Source organism: Pseudophryne corroboree, chromosome 2 (genome assembly GCF_028390025.1).
Source record: "Pseudophryne corroboree isolate aPseCor3 chromosome 2, aPseCor3.hap2, whole genome shotgun sequence".
Taxonomy (NCBI): domain Eukaryota; kingdom Metazoa; phylum Chordata; class Amphibia; order Anura; family Myobatrachidae; genus Pseudophryne; species Pseudophryne corroboree.
The window spans coordinates 530,945,196-530,967,405 of NC_086445.1; the positions used below are offsets into that span (position 1 = coordinate 530,945,196).

The window sequence follows — 22,210 nt, forward strand, 5'->3', positions numbered from 1 at the left end:
GAGTGAGTTACCACTGCTCGGTCACATCTGCTGCTTGGCTGCACCCTCTGGCTGACTGGCAGGGAGCAGGACTTACGGCCTCAGTTTCCTTACATACCTAATCACCATGAGAAGAGCCAATTAGGAATGTATAAGCTATACCATCTATGTTGCTAGCCACAACTCCTGGCACAGGCTACAGCCCCTGTACAGACCACATCACCACAGCAGTGTTCACACTCCTCACATCACTAGTCACATCCCCTGAGGCAGCACGCAATAGGCCCTTCATAAATATCAGCTTCAGGCCCATGTGGTCCTTGATCTGGCACTGGCCACACCTCCTAGAATTTGGTCATGCCACCGTCTGTCTGGTAAGCCTCCCATGGATGTATTATGGCATTGGTAGCTAACCCCATCTTTAGGTGACATTGCCATTGTAGTCTATAGGCTACAGATCTCTGACTTTACCGGGAGATAGATATGCAGGATCCCTCCCTAGTAATGGCGACTTGCACATGTGTGGTCTGATGACGCATGCGCAGTAGGCAGCCTGGGATCCCACAGCACAGTGTAAAGTGATCGACTCAGTAATCACTTTGCTTTCTCTGACGTCCTAGTGGATGCTGGGTACTCCGTAAGGACCATGGGGAATAGACGGGCTCCGCAGGAGACTGGGCACTCTAAAAGAAAGATTAGGTACTATCTGGTGTGCACTGGCTCCTCCCTCTATGCCCCTCCTCCAGACCTCAGTTAGAATCTGTGCCCGGCTCGAGCTGGTTGCACACTAGGGGCTCTCCTGAGCTTCTAGTAAAGAAAGTATTTGTTAGGTTTTTTTATTTTCAGTGAGATCTGCTGGCAACAGACTCACTGCTACGAGGGACTTAGGGGAGAGAAGCGAACCTACCTGCTTGCAGCTAGCTTGGGCTTCTAGGCTACTGGACACCATTAGCTCCAGAGGGATCGAACACAGGCCCAGCCTCGGTCGTCCGGTCCCGGAGCCGCGCCGCCGTCCCCCTTGCAGAGCCAGAAGCAAGAAGAACATCCTGGAAATCGGCGGCTGAAGACTCCGGTCTTCATTAAGGTAGCGCACAGCACTGCAGCTGTGCGCCATTGCTCCCTATGCACACCACATACTCCGGTCACTGATAGGTGCAGGGCGCTGGGGAGGGGGGCGCGCCCTGGGCTGCAATTAGAGTACCTTACTTTGGCAAACAGCACATAATATAGTCTAAAAAACTATATATGTGCAAAAATCCCCTGCCATAACATAAATATAAGAGCGGGAGAAGTCTGCCGAGAAGGGGGCGGGGCTATCTCCCTCAGCACACTGGCGCCATTTCTTCTTCACAGCTCCGCTGGAAGACAGCTCCCCAGGCTCTCCCCTGCAGTTTCCAGACTCAAAGGGTAAAAAAGAGAGGGGGGGCACTAAATTTAGGCGCAAACTGTATATGTAAAGCAGCTATAGGGTAAAATCACTTTGTGTTAGTGTAAATCCCTGATAATATAGCGCTGTGGTGTGTGCTGGCATACTCTCTCTCTGTCTCCCCAAAGGACTTGGTGGGGTCCTGTCCTCAGTCAGAGCATTCCCTGTGTGTGTGCGGTGTGTCGGTATGGCTGTGTCGACATGTTTGATGAGGAGGCTTATGTGGAGGCGGAGCAGGTGCCGATAAGTGTGATGTCACCCCCTGCGGGGTCGACACCAGAGTGGATGGATATGTGGAAGGTATTAACCGACAGTGTCAACTCCTTACATAAAAGGCTGGATGACGTAACAGCCGTGGGACAGCCGGCTTCTCAGCCCGTGCCTGCCCAGGCGTCTCAAAAACCATCAGGGGCTCACAAACGCCCGCTACCTCAGATGGCAGACACAGATGTCGACACGGAGTCTGACTCCAGTGTCAACGAGGTTGAGACATATACACAATCCACAAAGGGCATCCGTTGCATGATTACGGCAATGAAAAATGTGTTACACATTTCTGACATTAACCCAGGTACCACTAAAAATGGTATTATGTTTGGGGAGAAAAAGCAGCCAGTGTTTTTTCCCCCATCAGATGAGTTGAATGAAGTGTGTGAAGAAGCGTGGGGTTCCCCCGATAAGAAACTGGTAATTTCTAAAAAGTTACTGACGGCGTACCCTTTCCCGCCAGAGGAAAGGTCACGTTGGGAGATATCTCCTAGGGTGGATAAGGCGCTCACACGCTTGTCAAAAAAGGTGGCACTGCCGTCTCAGGACACGGCCGCCTTGAAGGAGCCTGCTGATAGAAAGCAGGAGGCTATCCTGAAGTCTGTATATACACACTCAGGTACTATACTGAGACCTGCAATTGCTTCAGCATGGATGTGTAGTGCTGCTGCAGCGTGGTCTGATACCCTGTCAGATAATATTGATACCCTCGACAGGGATACTATTTTGCTAACCATAGAGCATATTAAAGACGTCGTCTTATATATGAGGGATGCACAGAGGGATATTTGCCGGCTGGCATCTAGAATTAATGCAATGTCCATTTCTGCCAGGAGGGTATTATGGACCCGGCAGTGGACAGGTGATGGTGATTCTAAAAGGCACATGGAGGTTTTGCCTTATAAGGGTGAGGAATTGTTTGGGGATGGTCTCTCGGACCTCGTATCCACAGCAACAGCTGGGAAATCGTAATTTTTACCTCAGGCTCCCTCACAACCTAAGAAAGCACCGTACTATCAGGTACAGTCCTTTCGGCCTCAGAAAGGCAAGCGGATCAAAGGTGCTTCCTTTCTGCCCAGAGGCAGGGGGAGAGGGAAAAAGCTGCACCAGACAGCCAGTTCCCAGGAACAAAAATCCTCCCCTGCTTCTACTAAGTCCACCGCATGACGCTGGGGCTCCACAGACGGAGCCAGGTGCGGTGGGGGCGCGTCTCCGGAACTTCAGCGACCAGTGGGTTCACTCACAGGTGGATCTCTGGGTTCTACAAGTGGTATCTCAGGGATACAAGCTGGAATTCGAGGCGTCTCCCCCTCGCCGTTACCTCAAATCAGCCTTGCCAGCTACTCCCCAGGACTGGGAGGTAGTACGGGAGGCAATTCACAAGCTGTACCTCCAGCAGGTGAAAATAAAAGTTTCCCTCCTTCAACAGGGACGGGGTTACTATTCCACAATGTTTGTGGTACCGAAACCAGACGGTTCGGTGAGACCCATTCTAAATTTGAAATCCTTGAACACTTATATAAGGAAGTTCAAGTTCAAAATGGAATCGCTCAGGGCGGTTATTGCAAGCCTGGAAGAGGGGGATTACATGGTATCACTGGACATCATGGATGCTTACCTACATGTCCCCATTTACCCACCTCACCAGGAGTACCTCAAGGTTGTGGTACAGAACTGACATTACCAATTCCAGACGTTGCCGTTTGGTCTGTCCACGGCACCGAGGGTGTATTCCAAGGTAATGGCCAAAATGATGATACTCCTTCGAAAGAAGGGAGTTAGAATTATCCCGTACTTGGACGTTCTCCTTATAAAGGCGAGGTCCAAGGAGCAGTCGTTGATCGGAGTAGCACTATCTCAGGAAGTGCTACAACAGCACGGCTGGATTCTGAATATCCCAAAGTCGCAGCTGGTTCCTACGACGCGTCTGCTGATATTGGGCATGTTTCTGGACACAGAACAGAAGAAGGTGTTTCTCCCGGAGGAGAAGGCCAAGGAGTTGTCATCTCTGGTCAGAGACCTCCTGAAACCAAAACAGGTGTCGGTGCATCATTGCACGCGAGTCCTGGAAAAGATGGTAGCTTCTTACGAAGCAATTCCCTTCGGCAGGTTCCATGCAAGGAACTTTCAGTGGGACCTGTTAGACAAGTGAGGATCGCATCTTCAGATGCATCGGCTGATCACCCTGTCCCCGAGGGCCAGGGTGTCTCTGCTGTGGTGGCTGCAGAGTGCTCATCTTCTCGAGGGCCGCAGATTCGGCATTCAGGACTGGGTCCTGGTGACCACGGATGCAAGCCTCCGAGGTTGGGGAGCAGTCGCTCAGGGAAGAAATTTCCGAGGACAATGGTCGAGTCAGGAGACTTCCCTACACATAAATATTCTGGACCTAAGGGCCATTTACAATGCCCTAAGGCAAGCAGAACCCCTGCTTCAAAACCAGCCGGTGCTGATTCAGTCAGACAACATCACAGCTGTCGCCCATGTAAACCGACAAGGCGGCACAAGAAGCAGGATGGCGTTGGCAGAAGCCACAAGGATTCTCCGATGGGCGGAGTATCACGTGCTAACACTGTCAGCAGTGTTCATTCCGGGTGTGGAAAACTAGGAAGCAGACTTCCTCAGCAGGCACGACCTCCACCCGGGAGAGTGGGGACTTCATCCAGAAGTCTTCACGCAGATTGTGAACCGTTGGGAACGGCCACAGGTGGACATGATGGCGTCCCGCCTCAACAAAAAGCTAAAAAAGTATTGCGCCAGGTCAAGAGACCCTCAGGCGATAGCTGTGGACGCACTAGTGACACCGTGGGTGTACCAGTCGGTTTATGTGTTCCCTCCTCTTCCTCTCATACCCAAGGTACTGAGGATAGTAAGTAAGAGAGGAGTAAGAACTATACTCGTAGTTCCGGATTGGCCAAGAAGAACTTGGTACCCAGAACTACAAGAAATGATCTCGGAGGACCCATGGCCTCTGTCTCTCAGACAGGACCTGTTACTGCAGGGGCCCTGTCTGTTCCAAGACTTACCGCGGATGCGTTTGGAGGCTTGGCGGTTGAACGCCTGATCCTAACGGAAAAGGGCGTTCCAGATGAAGTGATTCCTACGCTGTTAAAGGCTTGGAAAGACGCTGCCTGAAGTTCAGACGTTGTTAAGGGAGTTCTGCATATTCAGCCCCCTTTTGTGCCTCCAGTGGCACCTTGGGATCTCAACGTAGTGTTGGTTTTCCTAAAATCACATTGTTTTGAGCCACTTCAGAACGTGGAGTTGAAGTATCTCACGTGGAAAGTGGTCATATATATATTTGGCCTTGGCTTCGGCTAGGCGTGTGTCAGAATTGGCGGCTTTGTCATGTGAAAGCCCTTATCTGATCTTCCATAGGGACAGGGCAGAATTGAGGATTCGTCCCCAATTTCTCCCTAAGGTGGTATCAGCGTTTCATTTGAACCAACCTATTGTGGTGCCTGTGGCTACTCGGGACTTGGAGGCCTCCAAGTTGCTGGATGTAGTCCGGGCCCTGAAAATCTATGTTACCAGGACGGCTAGAGTCAGAAATACTGACTCGCTGTTATCCTGCATGCACCCAACAAGCTGGGTGCTCCTGCTTCTAAGCAGACTATTGCTCGCTGGATCTGTAGCACGATTCAACTTGCACATTCTGCGGCTGGACTGCCGCATCCTAAATCAGTAAAAGCCCATTCCACGAGGAAGGGGGCTTTTCTTGGGCGGCTGCCCAAGGGGTCTCGGCATTACAACTTTGCCGAGCTGCTACCTGGTTGGGGTCAAACACATTTGCAAAATTCTACAAGTTAGATACCCTGGCTGAGGAGGACCTTGAGTTTGCTCATGCGGTGCTGCAGAGTCATCCGCACTCTCCCGCCCGTTTGGGAGCTTTGGTATAATCCCCATGGTCCTTACGGAGTACCCAGCATCCACTAGGACGTCAGAGAAAATAAGAATTTACTCACCGGTAATTCTATTTCTCGTAGTCCGTAGTGGATGCTGGGAGCCCGTCCCAAGTGCGGACTCTCTGCAATACGTGTATATAGTTATTGCTTAACTAAAGGGTTTTGTTATGAGCCATCTGTTAATGAGGCTCATTTGTTGTTCATACTGTTAACTGGGTATAGTTATCACAAGTTGTACGGTGTGATTGGTGTGGCTGGTATGAGTCTTACCCTGAATTCCAAATCCTTTCCTTGTAGTGTCAGCTCTTCCGGGCACAGTTTCCCTAACTGAGGTCTGGAGGAGGGGTATAGAGGGAGGAGCCAGTGGACACCAGATAGTACCTAATCTTTCTTTTAGAGTGCCCAGTCTCCTGCGGAGCCCGTCTATTCCCCATGGTCCTTACGGAGTACCCAGCATCCACTACGGACTACGAGAAATAGAATTACCGGTGAGTAAATTCTTATTTTTAATATCGCAGGCACAGGCTGCTACCCCTGGATGTGAGTCTTACTATATCCCTGCAGTATATAATTTGTTACTGACATGAATAGCAGAAGTAAGAATTTATAATTATCTGGTCTAAATCCCTATAATAAATGAATGTGGCCCAAATTGTCTTACATAGAACAAATACTAATATGTTTAACAAATGTATACTTTGGAATAAATGTTATGGTAGTGGTTTTTATAGAAGAAACACAATATGTATTTCTCTTACGTCCTAGAGGGACTCCAAAAGGACCATGGGGTATAGACAGGATCCGCATGAGCTTGGGCACACTAAAAAGACTTTGACTGGGTGTGAACTGGCTCCTCCCTCTATGCCCCTCCTCCAGACCTCAGTTAGACTTTGTGCCCAGGAGTGACTAGACACATACTAGGGGAGCTCTACAGAGTTTCTCTGGAAAGACTTTTGTTAGTTTTTTTATTTTCAGGGAGACCTGCTGGCTACAGGCTCCCTGCAGCGTGGGAGTGAGGGGAGAGAAGTCAGACCCACTTCTTCTTAGTTAAGGGCTCTACTTCTTAGGCTACTGGACACCATTAGCTCCAGAGGGTTCGATCACTTGGTTCGCCTAGCTGATTGTTCCCGGAGCTGCGCCGTCACCCCCCTCACAGAAGCCAGAAGAAAGAAGCCGGGTGAGTATTATAAGAACCAAAGACTTCAGTGACGGCAGAAGACTTCAGTAACGAGGTACAGCGCAGCGGTAGCGCTGCGCTCCATGCTCCCATACACATCACCAACGGCACTTGCAGGGTGCAGGGCGCTAGGGGGGAGCGCCCTTGGCAGCAGTTACTGGGGTTGATGGCTGGCAAAAAACAGTATATACGGTGTCCGTACACCGTACAGATTACCCCCGCCAGTGTGCAGATTTGAATTTTAGCGGGCTACAGCGTGCCGGGAAGGGGCGGGGCTTAGCCACACATTGCTCACCAGCGCCATTTTCTTCTATCTCTACAGTGCTGCAGCCGCAAGTAACAGGGAGGAAAAACGGGGGGGGGGGGGGGGGGGTATGCACATAAAATTTGGTGCTTTCATTTATGTTAACAGCGCTGATCATATATACTAGTTTTTTTAGTGTATGGGCGCTGGGGTGTGAGCTAGCATACTGCCTCTGTGTTTCTCCCTAAGGGCTTCTCAGTGGGTCTGTCCCCGTGCTTGTGGCCTGTGTGAGTGTGGATGTGTCGGCACGAGGTGTCGACATGTCTGAACCTGGGTGTTCCTCCACGGAGGAAGTTATGGGGGGTGCAGAAAAGGATTTAGGTATGCCTCTGTCGGCACAGGTACCGACACGGACTCTGACTCCGAGGTGGATATTTCAATGAGGCTTCTTTGCATCCACGGGTTGTCAAGAGTATTCAGTACATGATTATAGCCATTAAAGATGTTTTACGTATATCTGAGGAACCTACCGTTCCTGACACAAGAGTTTGTTTATTTAAAGGGAAAAGACCTGAGGTAAAATTTCCCCCCTCTCATGAAATGAATGAGCTTTGTGAAAAGGCTTGGGAGTCGCCTGAAAAACGGTGGCAGATTCCCAGGCGAATTTTGATGGCATATCCTTTCCCCTCTGATGATAGGGAAAAATGGGAGTCGTTTCCAAATGTGGACAAGGCTCTCTCGCGATTGTCCAAGAAGTTGGCGCTTCCGTCTCCTGACACGGCTGCTCTCAAGGATCCGGCGGATCGCAAGCTGGAGACAACATTGAAGTCCATTTTCGTCAATACTGGTGCATTGCTCAGACCTGCTGTGGCGTCGGTATGGGTGAGTAGTGCTATTGCTAAGTGGGCTGATAATTTGGCTTCTGATATGGATGCTCTTGATAAAGATAATATTCTTTTGACTCTTGGTTATATCAAGGACGCTGCAGATAACCTAAAGGATGCTGCGAGGGATGTTGGCCTCTTGGAATCAAGAGCCAATGCCATGGCGATTTCGGCCAGGAGGGCGCTGTGGGTTCACCAATGGAATGCTGATGCCGACTCCAAGAAGAATATGGAAGCTCTCCCTTTTAAAGGTAGTGTCTTGTTTGGTGACGGCCTGGCTGACCTGGTGTCGACCGCTACGGCGGGTAAGTCATCTTTTCTTCCCTATGTTCCCACACAACAGAAGAAGGCACCCCATCAGCAGATGCAGTCCTTTCGGCCTAATAAATACAAAAGAGGTAAAGGCTCGTCCTTCCTCGCTTCCAAGGGTAGAGGAAGGGGAAGGAAGTCGCCTGCAGTGTCAGGCACCCAGGACCAAAAGTCCTCCCCCGCCTCTACCAAGTCCACCGCATGACGCTGGGGCTCCCCTGGGGGAGGCCCTACCGGTGGGGGGCCATCTCCGATTCTTCAGTCGGTTCGTTCGGCTCTGGATCCTTGGGTCTTAGACATAGTGTCCCAAGGGTACAGACTGGAGTTTCAGGAGATGACCCCAACCGGTTTTTCGTGTCGGCCTTGCCAACTTCTCTTCCCGAAAGAGAGGTGGTAAGGGATGCGATACAAAAGTTGTGTCAACAGAGGGTCGTGGTACCGGTTCCCCCGTCAGAACGGGGGAAAGGGTTCTATTCGAGCCTCTTTGTGGTGCCGAAGCTGGACGGATCGGTCAGACCGATTCTGAACCTAAAATCCCTCAATCCATACTTGAAAACTTTCAAGTTCAAGATGGAGTCTCTTTGAGCGGTGATCTCCAGCCTTGAAGGGGGGGATTTTATGGCGTCAGTCGACATAAAGGATGCTTACTTACACATCCGGATATTCCCTCCTCATCAGGCCTTCCTGAGGTTCGCGGTGCAGGATTGTCATTACCAATTTCAGGCGTTGCCGTTTGGGCTTTCTACGGCCCCAAGGGTTTTCACCAAGGTAATGGCGGAGATGATGGTCCTCCTTCACAATTATCCCGTACTTGGACGATCTCCTGATAAAGGCGAGGTCCAAGGAACAGTTGTTAAGAAATGTGGATCTCTCCCTGTCGGTTCTGCGACATCACGGTTGGTTGCTAAATTTGCCAAAGTCTCAGTTGATCCCGGCCACTCGGCTGCCCTTCCTGGGCATGGTCCTGGACATGGAGATACAGAGAGTGTTTCTTCCGGAGGTCAAAGCTCTGGAAATCCAGACCATGGTCAGGGAGCTTCTGAGGCCGACAAGTGTGTCGATTCATCAATGCACTCGGGTACTAGGGAAGATGGTTGCGGCTTACGAGGCCATTCCGTTTGGCAGGTTTCATGCCCGGGTGTTTCAGTGGGATCTGCTGAAAAAATGGTCCGTGTCTCACCTGCACATGCACCGGAAAATAAGTCTATCTTCCAGGGCCAGGATTCCGCCGATTCGGAATCCAGGACTGGGTCCTGCTGACAACATATGCAAGTCTCCGAGGCTGGGGCGCAGTCACGCAAGGAAGAAATTTCCAGCGAAAGTGGTCAAGCCAGGAATCTTGTCTCCACATAAATGTTCTCGAGTTGAGAGCCATTTATAACGGCCTGCTGCAAGCAAAGAACCCTCTTCAGGGTCTCCCTGTCCTGATCCAGTCGGACAACATAACAGAGGTAGCGTACGTAAACAGCCAGGGCGGAACAAAGAGCAGGGTGACAATGGAGGAGGCCACAAGAATCCTGCGCTGGGCGGAACAGCACTTGAGCGCTCTGTCAGCAGTCTTCCTCCCGGGAGTGGACAACTGGGAAGCAGACTTCCTCAGCAGACACGATCTCCATCCGGGAGAGTGGGCTCTTCATCAGGAGGTATTTGCAGAAGTGACAAAGCGTTGGGGAATTCCTCTGATAGACATGATGGCGTCTCGCCTCAACAAGAAGCTTCCGAGGTATTGTTGCAGGTCAAGAGACCCCCAAGCCAGTGCAGTGGACGCCCTGGTGACTCCGTGGGTGTTTCAGTCAGTGTATGTGTTCCCTCCGCTTCCTCTCATTCCAAAGGTGCTGAGGATCGTTCGACGAACAAGAGTTCAGGCGATACTCGTCATTCCAGATTGGCCTCAGAGGGCCTGGTATCCGGATCTTCAAGAATTACTAGTGGAAGATCCCTGGCCACTTCCTCTAAGAGAGGACCTGTTATTGCAGGGGCCCTGCGTGTTTCCGGACTTACCGCGGCAGCGTTTGACGGCGTGGAAGTTGAGCGCCAAATCTTAGCTCGGAAAGGTATTCCCGGGGAGGTCATCCCCACTCTCCTTAAAGCTAGGAAGGAGGTTACGGCGAAACATTATCACCGTATTTGGAGGAAGTATGTTTCATGGTGTGAAACCAAAGCAGCTCCGGCGGAGGAGTTTCACTTGGGTCGGTTTCCCCATTTTTTGCAGGCAGGCGTCGATGCAGGCCTGAAATTGGGTTCCATCAAAGTGCAGATTTCGGCTTTATCTATTTTCTTTCAGAAAGAATTGGCCGTCCTTCCCGAGGTTCAGAATTTTGTGAAGGGAGTGCTGCATATCCACCCTCCATTTGTGCCGCCGGTGGCGCCGTGGGATCTTGAAGTGGTCTTGCAGTTCCTTATGTCTCACTGGTTTGAACCTTTGCGTAAGGTTGAGTTAAAGTTTCTCACTTGGAAAGTGGTCATGCTTTTGGCTCTGGCATCTGCCAGGCGAGTGTCAGAGTTGGCGGCCTTGTCTCACAAGAGCCCTTATTTGATCTTCCATTCGGATAGAGCAGAATTGAGGACTCGTCAACAATTTCTGCCGAAGGTGGTTTCTTCGTTTCACATAAATCAACCTATTGTGGTGCCTGTGGCTACGGAGGCTGTGGCGATTCCAAAGTCTCTTGATGTTGTAAGAGCTTTGAAAATTTACGTCGCCAGAACGGCTCTTACCAGAAAAACAGAGGCTTTGTTTGTCCTGTATGCTTCCAACAAGATTGGAAAACCTGCTTCTAAGCAAACTATTGTTCGCTGGATTTGTAATACGATCCAGCAAGCTCATTATTCGGCTGGGCTACCGTTGCCGAAGTCAGTAAAGGCCCATTCTACCAGAAAGGTGGGCTCATCTTGGGCGGCTGCCCGAGGGGTCTCGGCACTTCAGCTTTACCGAGCAGCTACGTGGTCGGGTTCAAACACCTTTGCTAAGTTTTTCAAGTTTGATACCCTGGCTGATGAGGACCTCATGTTTGCTCAATCGGTGCTGCAGAGTCGTCCGCACTCTCCCGCCCATTCTGGAGCTTTGGTATAGACCCCATGGTCCTTTTGGAGTCCCCAGCATCCTCTGGGACGTAAGAGAAAATAGGATTTTAATACCTACCGGTAAATCCTTTTCTCCTAGTCCGTAGAGGATGCTGGGCGCCCATCCCAGTGCGGACTGTTACTTGCAGTTGTATTATTACTGGTTATATTTGCTTACACATGTGTTCTGTATTAGTTATATTCAGCTTGTTGCTGTTGTTAATTCATACGGTTATCTGGTTTCATGCTACTCCAGTTGTACGGTATGTTTGTGGTGTGGGCTGGTATGTTTATCGCCCTTAGTTAACAAAAATCCTTTCCTTGAAATGTCCGTCTCTCCTGGGCACAGTTCCTATAACTGAGGTCTGGAGGAGGGGCATAGAGGGAGGAGTCAGTTCACACCCAGTCAAAGTCTTTTTAGTGTGCCCAAGCTCCTGCGGATCCCGTTTATACCCCATGGTCCTTTTGGAGTCCCCAGCATCCTCTACGGACTAGGAGAAAAGTTTTTACCGGTAGGTATTAAAATCCTATTTTTAGGCTTAATGATTCTTAATACAGGTTGAGTATCCCATATCCAAAATGCTTGGGACCAGAAGTATTTTGGATATTGGATTTTTCCGTATTTTGGAATAATTGCATACCATAATGACATATCATGGCGATGGGACCCAAGTCTAAGCACAGAATGCATTTATGTTTCATATACACCTTATACACACAACCTGTAGGTCATTTTAGCCAATATTTGTAATAACTTTGTGCATTAAACAAAGTGTGTGTACATACACACAATTCGTTTATGTTTCATATACACCTTATACACGCAGCCTAAAGGTTTAATATTTTTAATAACTTTGTGTATTAAACAAAGTTTGTGTACATTGAGCCGTCAGAAAACAAAGATTTCACTGTCTCCCTCTCACTCAAAAAATTTAGTATTTTGGAATAGTCCGTATTTCAGAAAATTTGGATATGGGATACTCAACCTGTAGTGGGTCCTCATTAGAGATGAGCGGGTTCGGTTCTCCGAGAACCAACCCCCCCCCACAAACTCCACGTGGTTTACACGGGTCCGAGGCAGGCTCGGTTGTTCCCGACTCACTCGGAAAACCCGAATGAGGGAAAACGTCATCATCCCGCTGTCGGATTCTCGCGAGATTCGGATTCCAGATAAAGAGCCGCGTGTCGCCGCCATTTTCACTCGTGCATTGTAGAGAGAGCACAGAGGACATGGCTACGTTCTCTCAGTGGAAAATATCAATATCAGTGCTCAGTATTAGTGCTTACTTATTGCTGCTCAGTAATACTAGTAGTGTGTCTCTCCTGCTCAGTGTCAGTTCTCAGTAGTATCCTCATCAGTGCTCAGTATCACTGCTCATTGTCTTGTGCTGCATTGTGGTGCTCAGTATACTACAGTACATTACTAATAGTCCAGTGTCTTGTGCTGCATCTTGCTGCTCAGTGTCAGTTCTCAGTATTATCCTCATCAGTGCTCAGTATCACTGCTCATTGTCTTGTGCTGCATTGTGGTATACTACAGTACATTACTAATAGTCCAGTGTCTTGTGCTGCATCTTGCTGCTCAGTGTCAGTTCTCAGTATTATCCTCATCAGTGCTCAGTATCACTGCTCATTGTCTTGTGCTGCATTGCGGTGCTCAGTATACTACAGTACATTACTAATAGTCCAGTGTCTTGTGCTGCATCTTGCTGCTCAGTGGCCCTCATTCCGAGTCGTTCGCTCTGTAATTTTCATCGCATCGCAGTGAAATTCCGCTTAGTACGCATGCGCAATAATCGCACTGCGACTGCGCCAAGTAATTTTACCATGAAGATAGTATTTTTACTCACGGCTTTTTCTTCGCTCCGGCGATCGTAGTGTGATTGACAGGAAATGGGTGTTACTGGGCGGAAACACGGCGTTTTAGGGGCGTGTGGATAAAAACGCTACCGTTTCCGGAAAAAACGCAGGAGTGGCCGGAGAAACGGGGGAGTGTCTGGGCGAACGCTGGGTGTGTTTATGACGTCAAACCAGGAACGACAAGCACTGAACTGATCGCAGATGCCGAGTAAGTCTGAAGCTACTCTGAAACTAAGTAGTTTGTAATCGCAATATTGCGAATACATCGGTCGCAATTTTAAGAAGCTAAGATACACTCCCAGTAGGCGTAGGCTTAGCGTGAGCAACTCTGCTAAATTCACCTTGCGAGCGATCAACTCGGAATGAGGGCCAGTGTCAGTTCTCAGTATTATCCTCATCAGTGCTCAGTATCACTGCTCATTGTCTTGTGCTGCATTGTGGTGCTCAGTATACTACAGTACATTACTAAATAGTCCAGTGTCTTGTGCTGCATCTTGCTACTGTAGAGTGCTGTGGTAGTGTCCTGTCACTGTGCATAGGTCATCATCATTCCAGTCACAGTGGTATCTATTATCTATCTAATGGTATCTAATTCCAGACATTACCGCCGTCTAATTCCAGATATATTACTGGCATATAATTCCACACATTAAAAAATGGAGAATAAAAATGTGGAGGGTAAAATAGGGAAAGATCAAGATCCACTTCCACCTACTGCTGAAGCTGCTGCCACTAGTCATGGCAGAGACGATGAAATGCCATCAACGTCGTCTGCCAAGGACGATGCCAATGTCATAGTAGAGAGCATGTAAAATCCAAAAGCAAAAGTTCAGTAAATTGACCCAAAAATCTAAATTAAAATCGTCTGAGGAGAAGCGTAAACTTGCCAATATGCCATTTATGACACGGAGTGGCAAGGAACGGCTGAGGCCCTGGCCTATGTTCATGGCTAGTGGTTCAGCTTCACATGAGGATGGAAGCACTCATCCTCCCGCTAGAAAAATTAAAAGAGTTAACCTGGCAAAAGCACAGCAAAGAATTGTGCGTTCTAAATCACAAATCCCCAAGGAGAGTCCAAATGTGTTGGCGGGTGCGATGCCTGACCTTCCCAACACTGGACGGGAAGAGGTGGCTCCTTCCACCATTTGCACGCCCCCTGCAAGTGCTGGAAGGAGCACCCACAGTCCAGTTCCTGATATTCAAATTGAAGATGTCACTGTTGAAGTACACCAGGATGAGGTTATGGGTGTTGCTGGCGCTAAGGAGGAAATTGACGAGGAGGATTCTGATGGTGCGGTGGTTTGTTTAAGTCAGGCACCCGGGGAGACAACTGTTGTCCATGGGATGATTAAGGCCATTGACATGCCTGGTCAAAATACCAAAAAAAATCACCTCTTCGGTGTGGAATTATTTCAACAGAAATGCGGACAACTGGTGTCAAGCCGTGTGTTGCCTTTGTCAAGCTGTAATAAGTAGGGGTAAGGACGTTAACCACCTAAGAACATCCTCCCTTATACATCACCTGGAGCGCATTCATCAGAAATCATTGACAAGTTCAAAAACTTTGGGTGACAGTGGAAGCAGTCCACTGACAACTAAATCCCTTCTTCCTCTTGTACCCAAGCTCCTGCAAGCCACCAACTCCCTCAATGTCAATTTCCTCCTTAGACAGGAACGCCAATAGTCCTGCAGGCCATGTCACTGGCAAGTCTGACGAGTCCTCTCCTAACTGGGATTCCTCCGATGGATCCTTGAGTGTAACGCCTACTGCTGCTGGCGCTGCTGTTGTTGCTGCTGTGAGTCGATCGTCATCCCAGAGGGGAAGTCGGAAGACCACTTGTACTACTTCCAGTGAGCAATTGACTGTCCAACAGTCCTTTGCGAGGAAGATGAAATATCACAGCAGTCATCCTGTTGCAAAGCGGATAACTCAGGCCTTGACAACTATGTTGGTGTTAGACGTGCGTCCGGTATCCACCGTTAGTTCACAGGGACTTAGAGAATTGCTTGAGGTAGTGTGTCCCCGGTACCAAATCCCATCTAGGTTCCACTTCTTTAGGCAGGCGATACCGAGAATGTACACAGATGTCGGAAAAAGAGTCACCAGTGTCCTAAAAAATGCAGTTGTACCCACTGTCCACTTAACCACGGACATGTGGACAAGTGGAGCAGGGCAGACTAAGGACTATATGACTGTGACAGCCCACTGGGTAGATGTATTGCCTCCCGCAGCAACAACAATGGCGGCACCAGTAGCAGCATCTCGCAAACGCCAACTCGTTCCTAGGCAGGCTACGCTTTGTATCACCGCTTTCCATAAGAGGCACACAGCTGACAACCTCTTACGGAAACTGAGGAACATCATCGCAGATTGGCTTACCCCAATTGGACTCTCCTGGGGATTTGTGATATCGGACAACGCCACTAATATTGTGCGTGCATTACATGTGGGCAAATTCCAGCACGTCCCATGTTTTGCACATACAATGAATTTGGTGGTGCGTAATTTTTTTTTAAACGACAGGGGCATGCAGGAGCTGCTGTCGGTGGCCCGAAGAATTGCGGGACACTTTCGACATTCAGCCACCGCGTGCTGAAGACTGGAGCACCAGCAAACACTCCTGAACCTGCCCCACCATCATCTGGTAACGAGGTGGAATTCAACCCTCTATATGCTTCAGAGGATGGAGGAGCAGCAAAAGGCCATTCAAGCCTATACATCTGCCTACGATATAGGCAAAGGAGGGGGAATGCACCTGACTCAAACGCAGTGGTGAATGATTCCCATGTTGTGCAAGGTTCTGCAACCCTTTGAAATTGCCACACATGAAGTCAGTTCAGACACTGCCAGCCTAAGTCAAGTCATTCCCTTCATCAGGCTTTTGCAAAAGCAGCTGGAGAGATTGAAGGAGGAGCTAAAATAGAGCGATTCCGCTAGGCATGTGGGACTTGTGGATGGAGCCATTAATTCGCTTAACCAGGATTCACGGGTGGTCAATCTGTTGAAATCAGAACACTACATTTTGGCCACTGTGCTCGATCCTAGGTTTAAAGCCTATGTTGTATCTCTCTTTCCGGCAGACACAAGTCTGCAGATGTTCAAAGACCTGCTGGTGAGACAATTGTCAAGTCAAGCGGAACGTGACCCGCCAACAGCTCCTCCTTCATTTTCTACCGCCACTGGAGCTGCCAGGAAAAGGATAACATTTCCAAAACCACCCGCTAGCAGTGATGCAGGGCAGTCAGGAGCAAGTGCTGACATCTGGTCCGGAATGAAGGACCTGCCAACGTCTACTGTCACTGCATATGATTCTGTCACCATTGAAAGAATGGTGGACGATTATAAGAGTGACAGCATCCAAGTAGGTATGTCAGACAGTCCGTACGTATACCGGCAGGAAAAAGAGGCAATTTGGAGGCCCTTGCACAAACTGGTTTTATTTTACCTAAGTTGCCCCCCCTCCAGTGTGTACTCCGAAAGAGTGTTTAGTGCAGTCACCTTGTCAGCGATCGGCGTAGGAGATTACTTCCAGAAAATGTGGAGAAGATGATGTTCATCAAAATTAATTATAATAATTATTCCTCCTTTTTCAGATTTTTCCTATGGCCATACTCGCCACCTTCCTTTGCAATATCCAAAAAGCCCTGAGTTGAACTGGAGCCTCAGACACGTGTGCAGCCACCTTTGTTCAGGTCCCCTTCTCTCTACTGTGCATGTGCAGATCTCCGAGAAAATGGTGTGGCGGCCATTTCGCCCGTGATTTCTGTACTGCACATGCGCAGTACTCCTTCAAAATGGTCGGCTGCACCATTTTCCCAGCCATGTAAAGGTGCTCTGACATCGGCATGGGACTCCGGAGGGGTGAGTGTTCAAATAATGGGTGCAGCGTGTGCAGTGGGAGCCCCCCTGGACTCAGGGGTCCATGTGCACCACACACACTGCACTCATTGGGGGAGATTCAAATGTTTGAAAAGTCAGTTGGGAGTCTGTTTTTTCCAATCTAATAGACAGGAATAAACAGACACCCAACTGACTTTTCAAACATTTGAATTCCACCCATTATATATATGCCAGTGAGTGGGAGTCATTGCGGCATGTCACCCAACTCCTGTTGCACATGTACTGTATACAGGGGATAGGACAGAATTCCATTAGGCACATGGTGTTATGTACTTCATCCCATTCACATTTTTCTTCATTAGAGGTATATTCGTCCTTATCTATGGACACAGTACAGTATGTTATTACTTATATGTGAACTTGTGTCATACATATTTGTGTTCCCTCCTGACTTGGTAATGTGTGTCTGTTCTGTACAGATGTTGCTGGCACATGATTCCGTAGCCAAAATCCACCTGGCAATGAAGGTCATAAGAAAGCAGGAACTGCAGGACGAGGATGTGAGGAAAGCCATCCACGTGAAAAGAAGAATCCTGCATGAAGCTGCTGGAAACAACTTCCTAATTTGTAGGATCTGTGCCTTCCAGACCGAGGTACGTTTCAAGAATATATCTCTATAACCTGTTGGTCAGGAAAATGTATTACTGTTCCTGAGCGTCCTTACATGCTGAGGCAGGAGGCAACCCCCCAGCAGGTCACTGAGCAGATCGCAAGGATGGACTCCATTCACAGCCCCTGTCTCTGCAGGTGCTCATTAATACATTCAGGTGATAGCAGAGCCGTAACCATAGAGAGAATTGGCGCCCTCCACCAATCTCCATTATTTTCAATAGTCACATAAAGAGAATGCCTCGTGTTGATGAGGCACCACACAAGAAAGCACATGCTATGATGCCCCTTCCCACATTCTCTCTCTCTCTCTCTCTCTCTCTCTCTCCATATATATATATATATATATATAAAACACACACACATTTCTAGAGCACTGCAAGAAAATCAATTTGGGCGCTAATCCTCTTTATATCACATTCATGCACTTAACTTGAGAGCTCGTTGATAGTCAGTTACAATACCCTTTATTAAATAACACATTTCAATATACTGCCCAGGATTCAAACCTATAACCTGTTAAATTCTAATCAACCACCCTACTAATTGAGCTATTTGATCTTGCATTAAAACTAAGAACACTATATGAAGCTACTGGTACTTTGTAAAAAGCGCATCAGCATTGCAATTGAACAGATCTATGTAGTGTGCAGCCACACATCCAATCTCTTGCAGCCACACACTACATAGATCTGCTCAGCTGCAATGCTGATCATCTTTCAAAGTACAAGGTAAGCTTCAAGTAGAATTATCTAGCTTAGATTTATCTACCTTTCAATGTAAAGGCAGATAGCTTAATTAATAGATTGTCTGACTGCAATGCCATAGACAGTGGGTTCAAATCCTGGGTATGTCTGCATCTTGAAATATAATAAAGGACAGTGTGACTGAATAACAAAGAAATCTCAAGTTGAGTTCATGAATGTTGTATAGGTATTATCGACGGAAGCGGTGGGGGAAGGAGACAGAGGAGGTCAGGAGATGCTGGGCTTCAAAAAGGGGGGAAGCTGCAAGTGAAAGTAATTAAAACAGATAATTGAGAAGTGCCACCAACAGTACCCCCTACCCTGCAGTGCTATGTGCGGTGCCCCCTCCGCACACCTCTGTAATGGCCCTGGGTGATAACATTACATATTGCTATAAGATCCTGGATCCGTTGAATATGCGATCATTGATAAATGGCCCCCTAACTCATTAAGGAGCTGCCTTGTATTTGCAGCCATGTGTAGAAGACTGATTTATCACCTTAAAATAAACAAAATGGCATAGCGCTGATGCTGTATTTTACATTTCCTTTCCACTATGCAGCTGTATATAAGGGATACTCAGCCCTTTATTATATAGCAAAATCGAAAATGATAGCAATCAGCGCTCTCGGAACAGGTACGGACGGTGTAATGGTACAGATGGTGTAATGGTTAGCATTACTGCCTCACAGCACTGAGGTCATGGGTTCGATTCCCACCATTGCCCTAACTGTGTGGAGTTTGTATATTCTCCCAATATAGTGGTAGGTTAATTGGATCCCAACAAAATTAACCCTAGCATGAATGTGTGTTTGTACATGTGGTAGGGAATATATATTGTAAGCTCCACTGGGGCAGGGACTGATGTGAATGGGCAATTATTCTCTGTAAAGCAGTGCGGAATATGTGTGCGCTATATAAATAACTGGTAATAAATAATTACATAAATAAATAAATAAGTAGTTTAATACTGCATGTAAAAAAACACAATCACAATAATTAGAATAGTCACACAACGGCCGGTATCTTTTTTTTAAAAAAATAGGATTTTAATTACCTGCCGGTAAATTATTTTCTCGTAGTCCGTAGAGGATGCTGGGGTTCACATTAGTACCATGGGGTATAGACGGTCCACTAGGAGCCACTGGCAATTTAAGAGTTTGAGAGTGTGGGATGGCTCCTCCCTCTATGCCCCTCCTACCAGACTCAGTCTAGAAACTGTGCCCGAGGAGACGGACAACTTTGAGAGAAGGATTTTACACAGATAGTGGTGAGATTCACACCATCTCACACACAAGGCAAACCAAGCTAACTGGCTTGAAACATCAGCAACGACTGAACAAGATTACTTACCAAGTAACAAAACAGTACGTAACCAAGAACTAAGCAGTACTGAACTAAGTAACCACTGCAGGATCACGAAGCGATGGGCGGGCGCCCAGCATCCTCTACGGACTACGAGAAAAGGATTTACCGGTAGGTAATTAAAATCCTATTTTCTCTTACGTCCTAGAGGATGCTGGGGTCCACATTAGTACCATGGGGATGTACCAAAGCGAGAGGGAGAACGCGGAGGCTCCTGCAGAACTGATTGACCAAACTTCAGGTCCTCAAAGGCCAAAGTATCGAACCTGTAAAACTTTGCAAACGTGTTCGACCCAGACCAAGTAGCTGCACGGCAAAGCTGTAAAGCCGAGACACCCCGGGCAGCTGCCCAGGAAGAACCGACCTTACGAGTAGAGTGGGCCTTAACAGACGTAATACACGGCAATCCTGCCGTAGAATAAGCATGCTGGATAGTGAACCTGATCCAGCGAGAGATCGTCTGCTTAGAAGCAGGATACCCGAGTTTCTTGGGATCATATAGGACACACAGAGAGTCTGATTATCTGTGACGAGTAGACTTCTTCACATAGATTTTCAGAGCCCTTACAACATCCAAGAACTTTGATGAAATTGAGGAGTCAGTAGCAACTGGCACCACAATAGGTTTGTTGATATGAAATGCCGACACATCCTTCGGAAGGAACTGCTGATGTGTCCAGAGCTCAGCTCTATCTTCATGGAAGATCAAGTAGGGGCTCTTACAAGACAAAGCCCCCAACTCCGAGACACACCTAGCAGAAGCTAAGGCCAACAAAGTGACCGCCTTCCACGTGAGAAACTTGACCTCAACCTCCGGCAGGGGTTCAAACCAATCCAATTGGAGGAACTGTAACACCACGTTAAGATCCCAGGGCGCCGTAGGCGGCACAAAGGGAGGCTGGATGTGCAGAACCCCTTTCAGAAAAGTCTGAACCTCAGGGAGGGAAGCCAACTGTTTCTGGAAGAAAATGGACAGGGCCAGAATCTGGACCTGTGTGGATCCCAACCTCAGGCTCATAGCCACACCTGCTTGCAGGAAAAGGAGAAACCATCCCAGTTGAAACTCCACCGTAGGAAACTTCTTGGACTCTCATCAAGATACATATTTTTTCCAAATACGATGGTAATGTTTAGACGTTACTCCTTTCCTAGCCTGTATCAGGGTAGGAATAATCTTGTTCGGAATGCCCTTATGAGCTAATATTTGGCGTTCAACCTCCATGCCGTCAAACGTAGCCGTGGTAAGTCTTGATAAGCGAACGGCCCCTGCTGCAGCAGGTCCTCCCAAAGAGGAAGAGGCCTCGGCTCTTCTAGCAGTAGATCCAGAAGATCCGCGTACCAAGCCCTTCTTGGCCAGTCCGGAGCAATGAGGTTCGCCTGAACTCTTGTTCTCCTTATGAGTTTTAGAACTCTTGGAATGAGTGGAAGTGGAGGAAACACATACACTGACTGGAACACCCACGGAGTCACTAGGGCGTCCACCGCCACGGCTTGCGGGTCCCTTGACCTGGAACAATACCGCCGAAGCTTCTTGTTGAGACGAGAGGCCATCATGTCTATTTAAGGTACACCCCAAAGATCTGTTACCTCCATGAACACCTCCGGATGGAGGCCCCACTCTCCTGGATGGAGATTGTGTCTGCTGAGGAAGTCCGATTCCAGGAATGCAATAAAAGATGCAAAAAATGCAATAAAAGCAGCTAAAATTGACAACAAAACGCTAATTGCTTTAGAGAGTAAAACCAATCCTAATTTTTTTTAAATACATAAACAGTAATAGGTTAATAAAGGAAAACATAGGTCCATTAAAAGATGAATTTGGAGTATTGATAAATGATGACGAATCAAAAGCAGAAATACTGAACAAATTTTTTTCAGCAGTATTCACCAGAGAAGAACTAACGGTGGGAGTAGTCCATAGCGACAGTGACAGTAATGTTTCGTGGTTAGATACTTGTTTAAGTGAAGAAGTAGTGAAGGAGAGATTACGCAAAATAAAGATTAATAAATCACCTGGCCCGGACGGACTTCATCCGAGGGTTCTTATGGAGCTTAGGCCACAATTAGCAAGACCCCTGTACTTGATTTTCAATAGTTCAATTAGATCTGGCATGGTACCACAGGATTGGCATATAGCGGAGGTAGTGCCATTATTTAAAAAGGGATTCAAAAATAATCCGGGTAACTACAGGCCGACTAGTTTGACATCTATAGTGGGGAAAATATTGGAAGGTATTCTAAGGGACAGTATACAGGAGTATCTGCAGACCACTAAAATTATTAGCAAGAACCAGCACGGGTTTGTGAGGGACAGATCATGTCAAACTAACTTAGTTAACTTCTATGAGGAAGTGAGCGACAATCTTGACCAAGGAAAAGCAGTGGATGTGGTCTACTTAGATTTTGCAAAAGCCTTCGACGCAGTGCCTCACAGGAGATTATTCATCAAATTAAAAGAGCTTGGCCTAGGAAATACTGTTT

The 22,210-nt window shown here is 47.9% G+C and overlaps 1 protein-coding gene across 3 annotated transcripts in view; it reads left to right on the plus strand.

The window, feature by feature from the left end:
- The window catches only part of KCNQ4 (potassium voltage-gated channel subfamily Q member 4), a 752,031-nt gene that overhangs the window by 443,963 nt on the left and 285,858 nt on the right, over positions 1–22,210 (plus strand). For all 3 annotated transcript variants that reach the window (XM_063954215.1, XM_063954216.1, XM_063954217.1), the window contains exon 14: positions 17,429–17,602. In XM_063954215.1, coding sequence (XP_063810285.1) covers positions 17,429–17,602 — 174 coding nt within the window. The remainder of the gene's footprint in view (positions 1–17,428; positions 17,603–22,210) is intronic.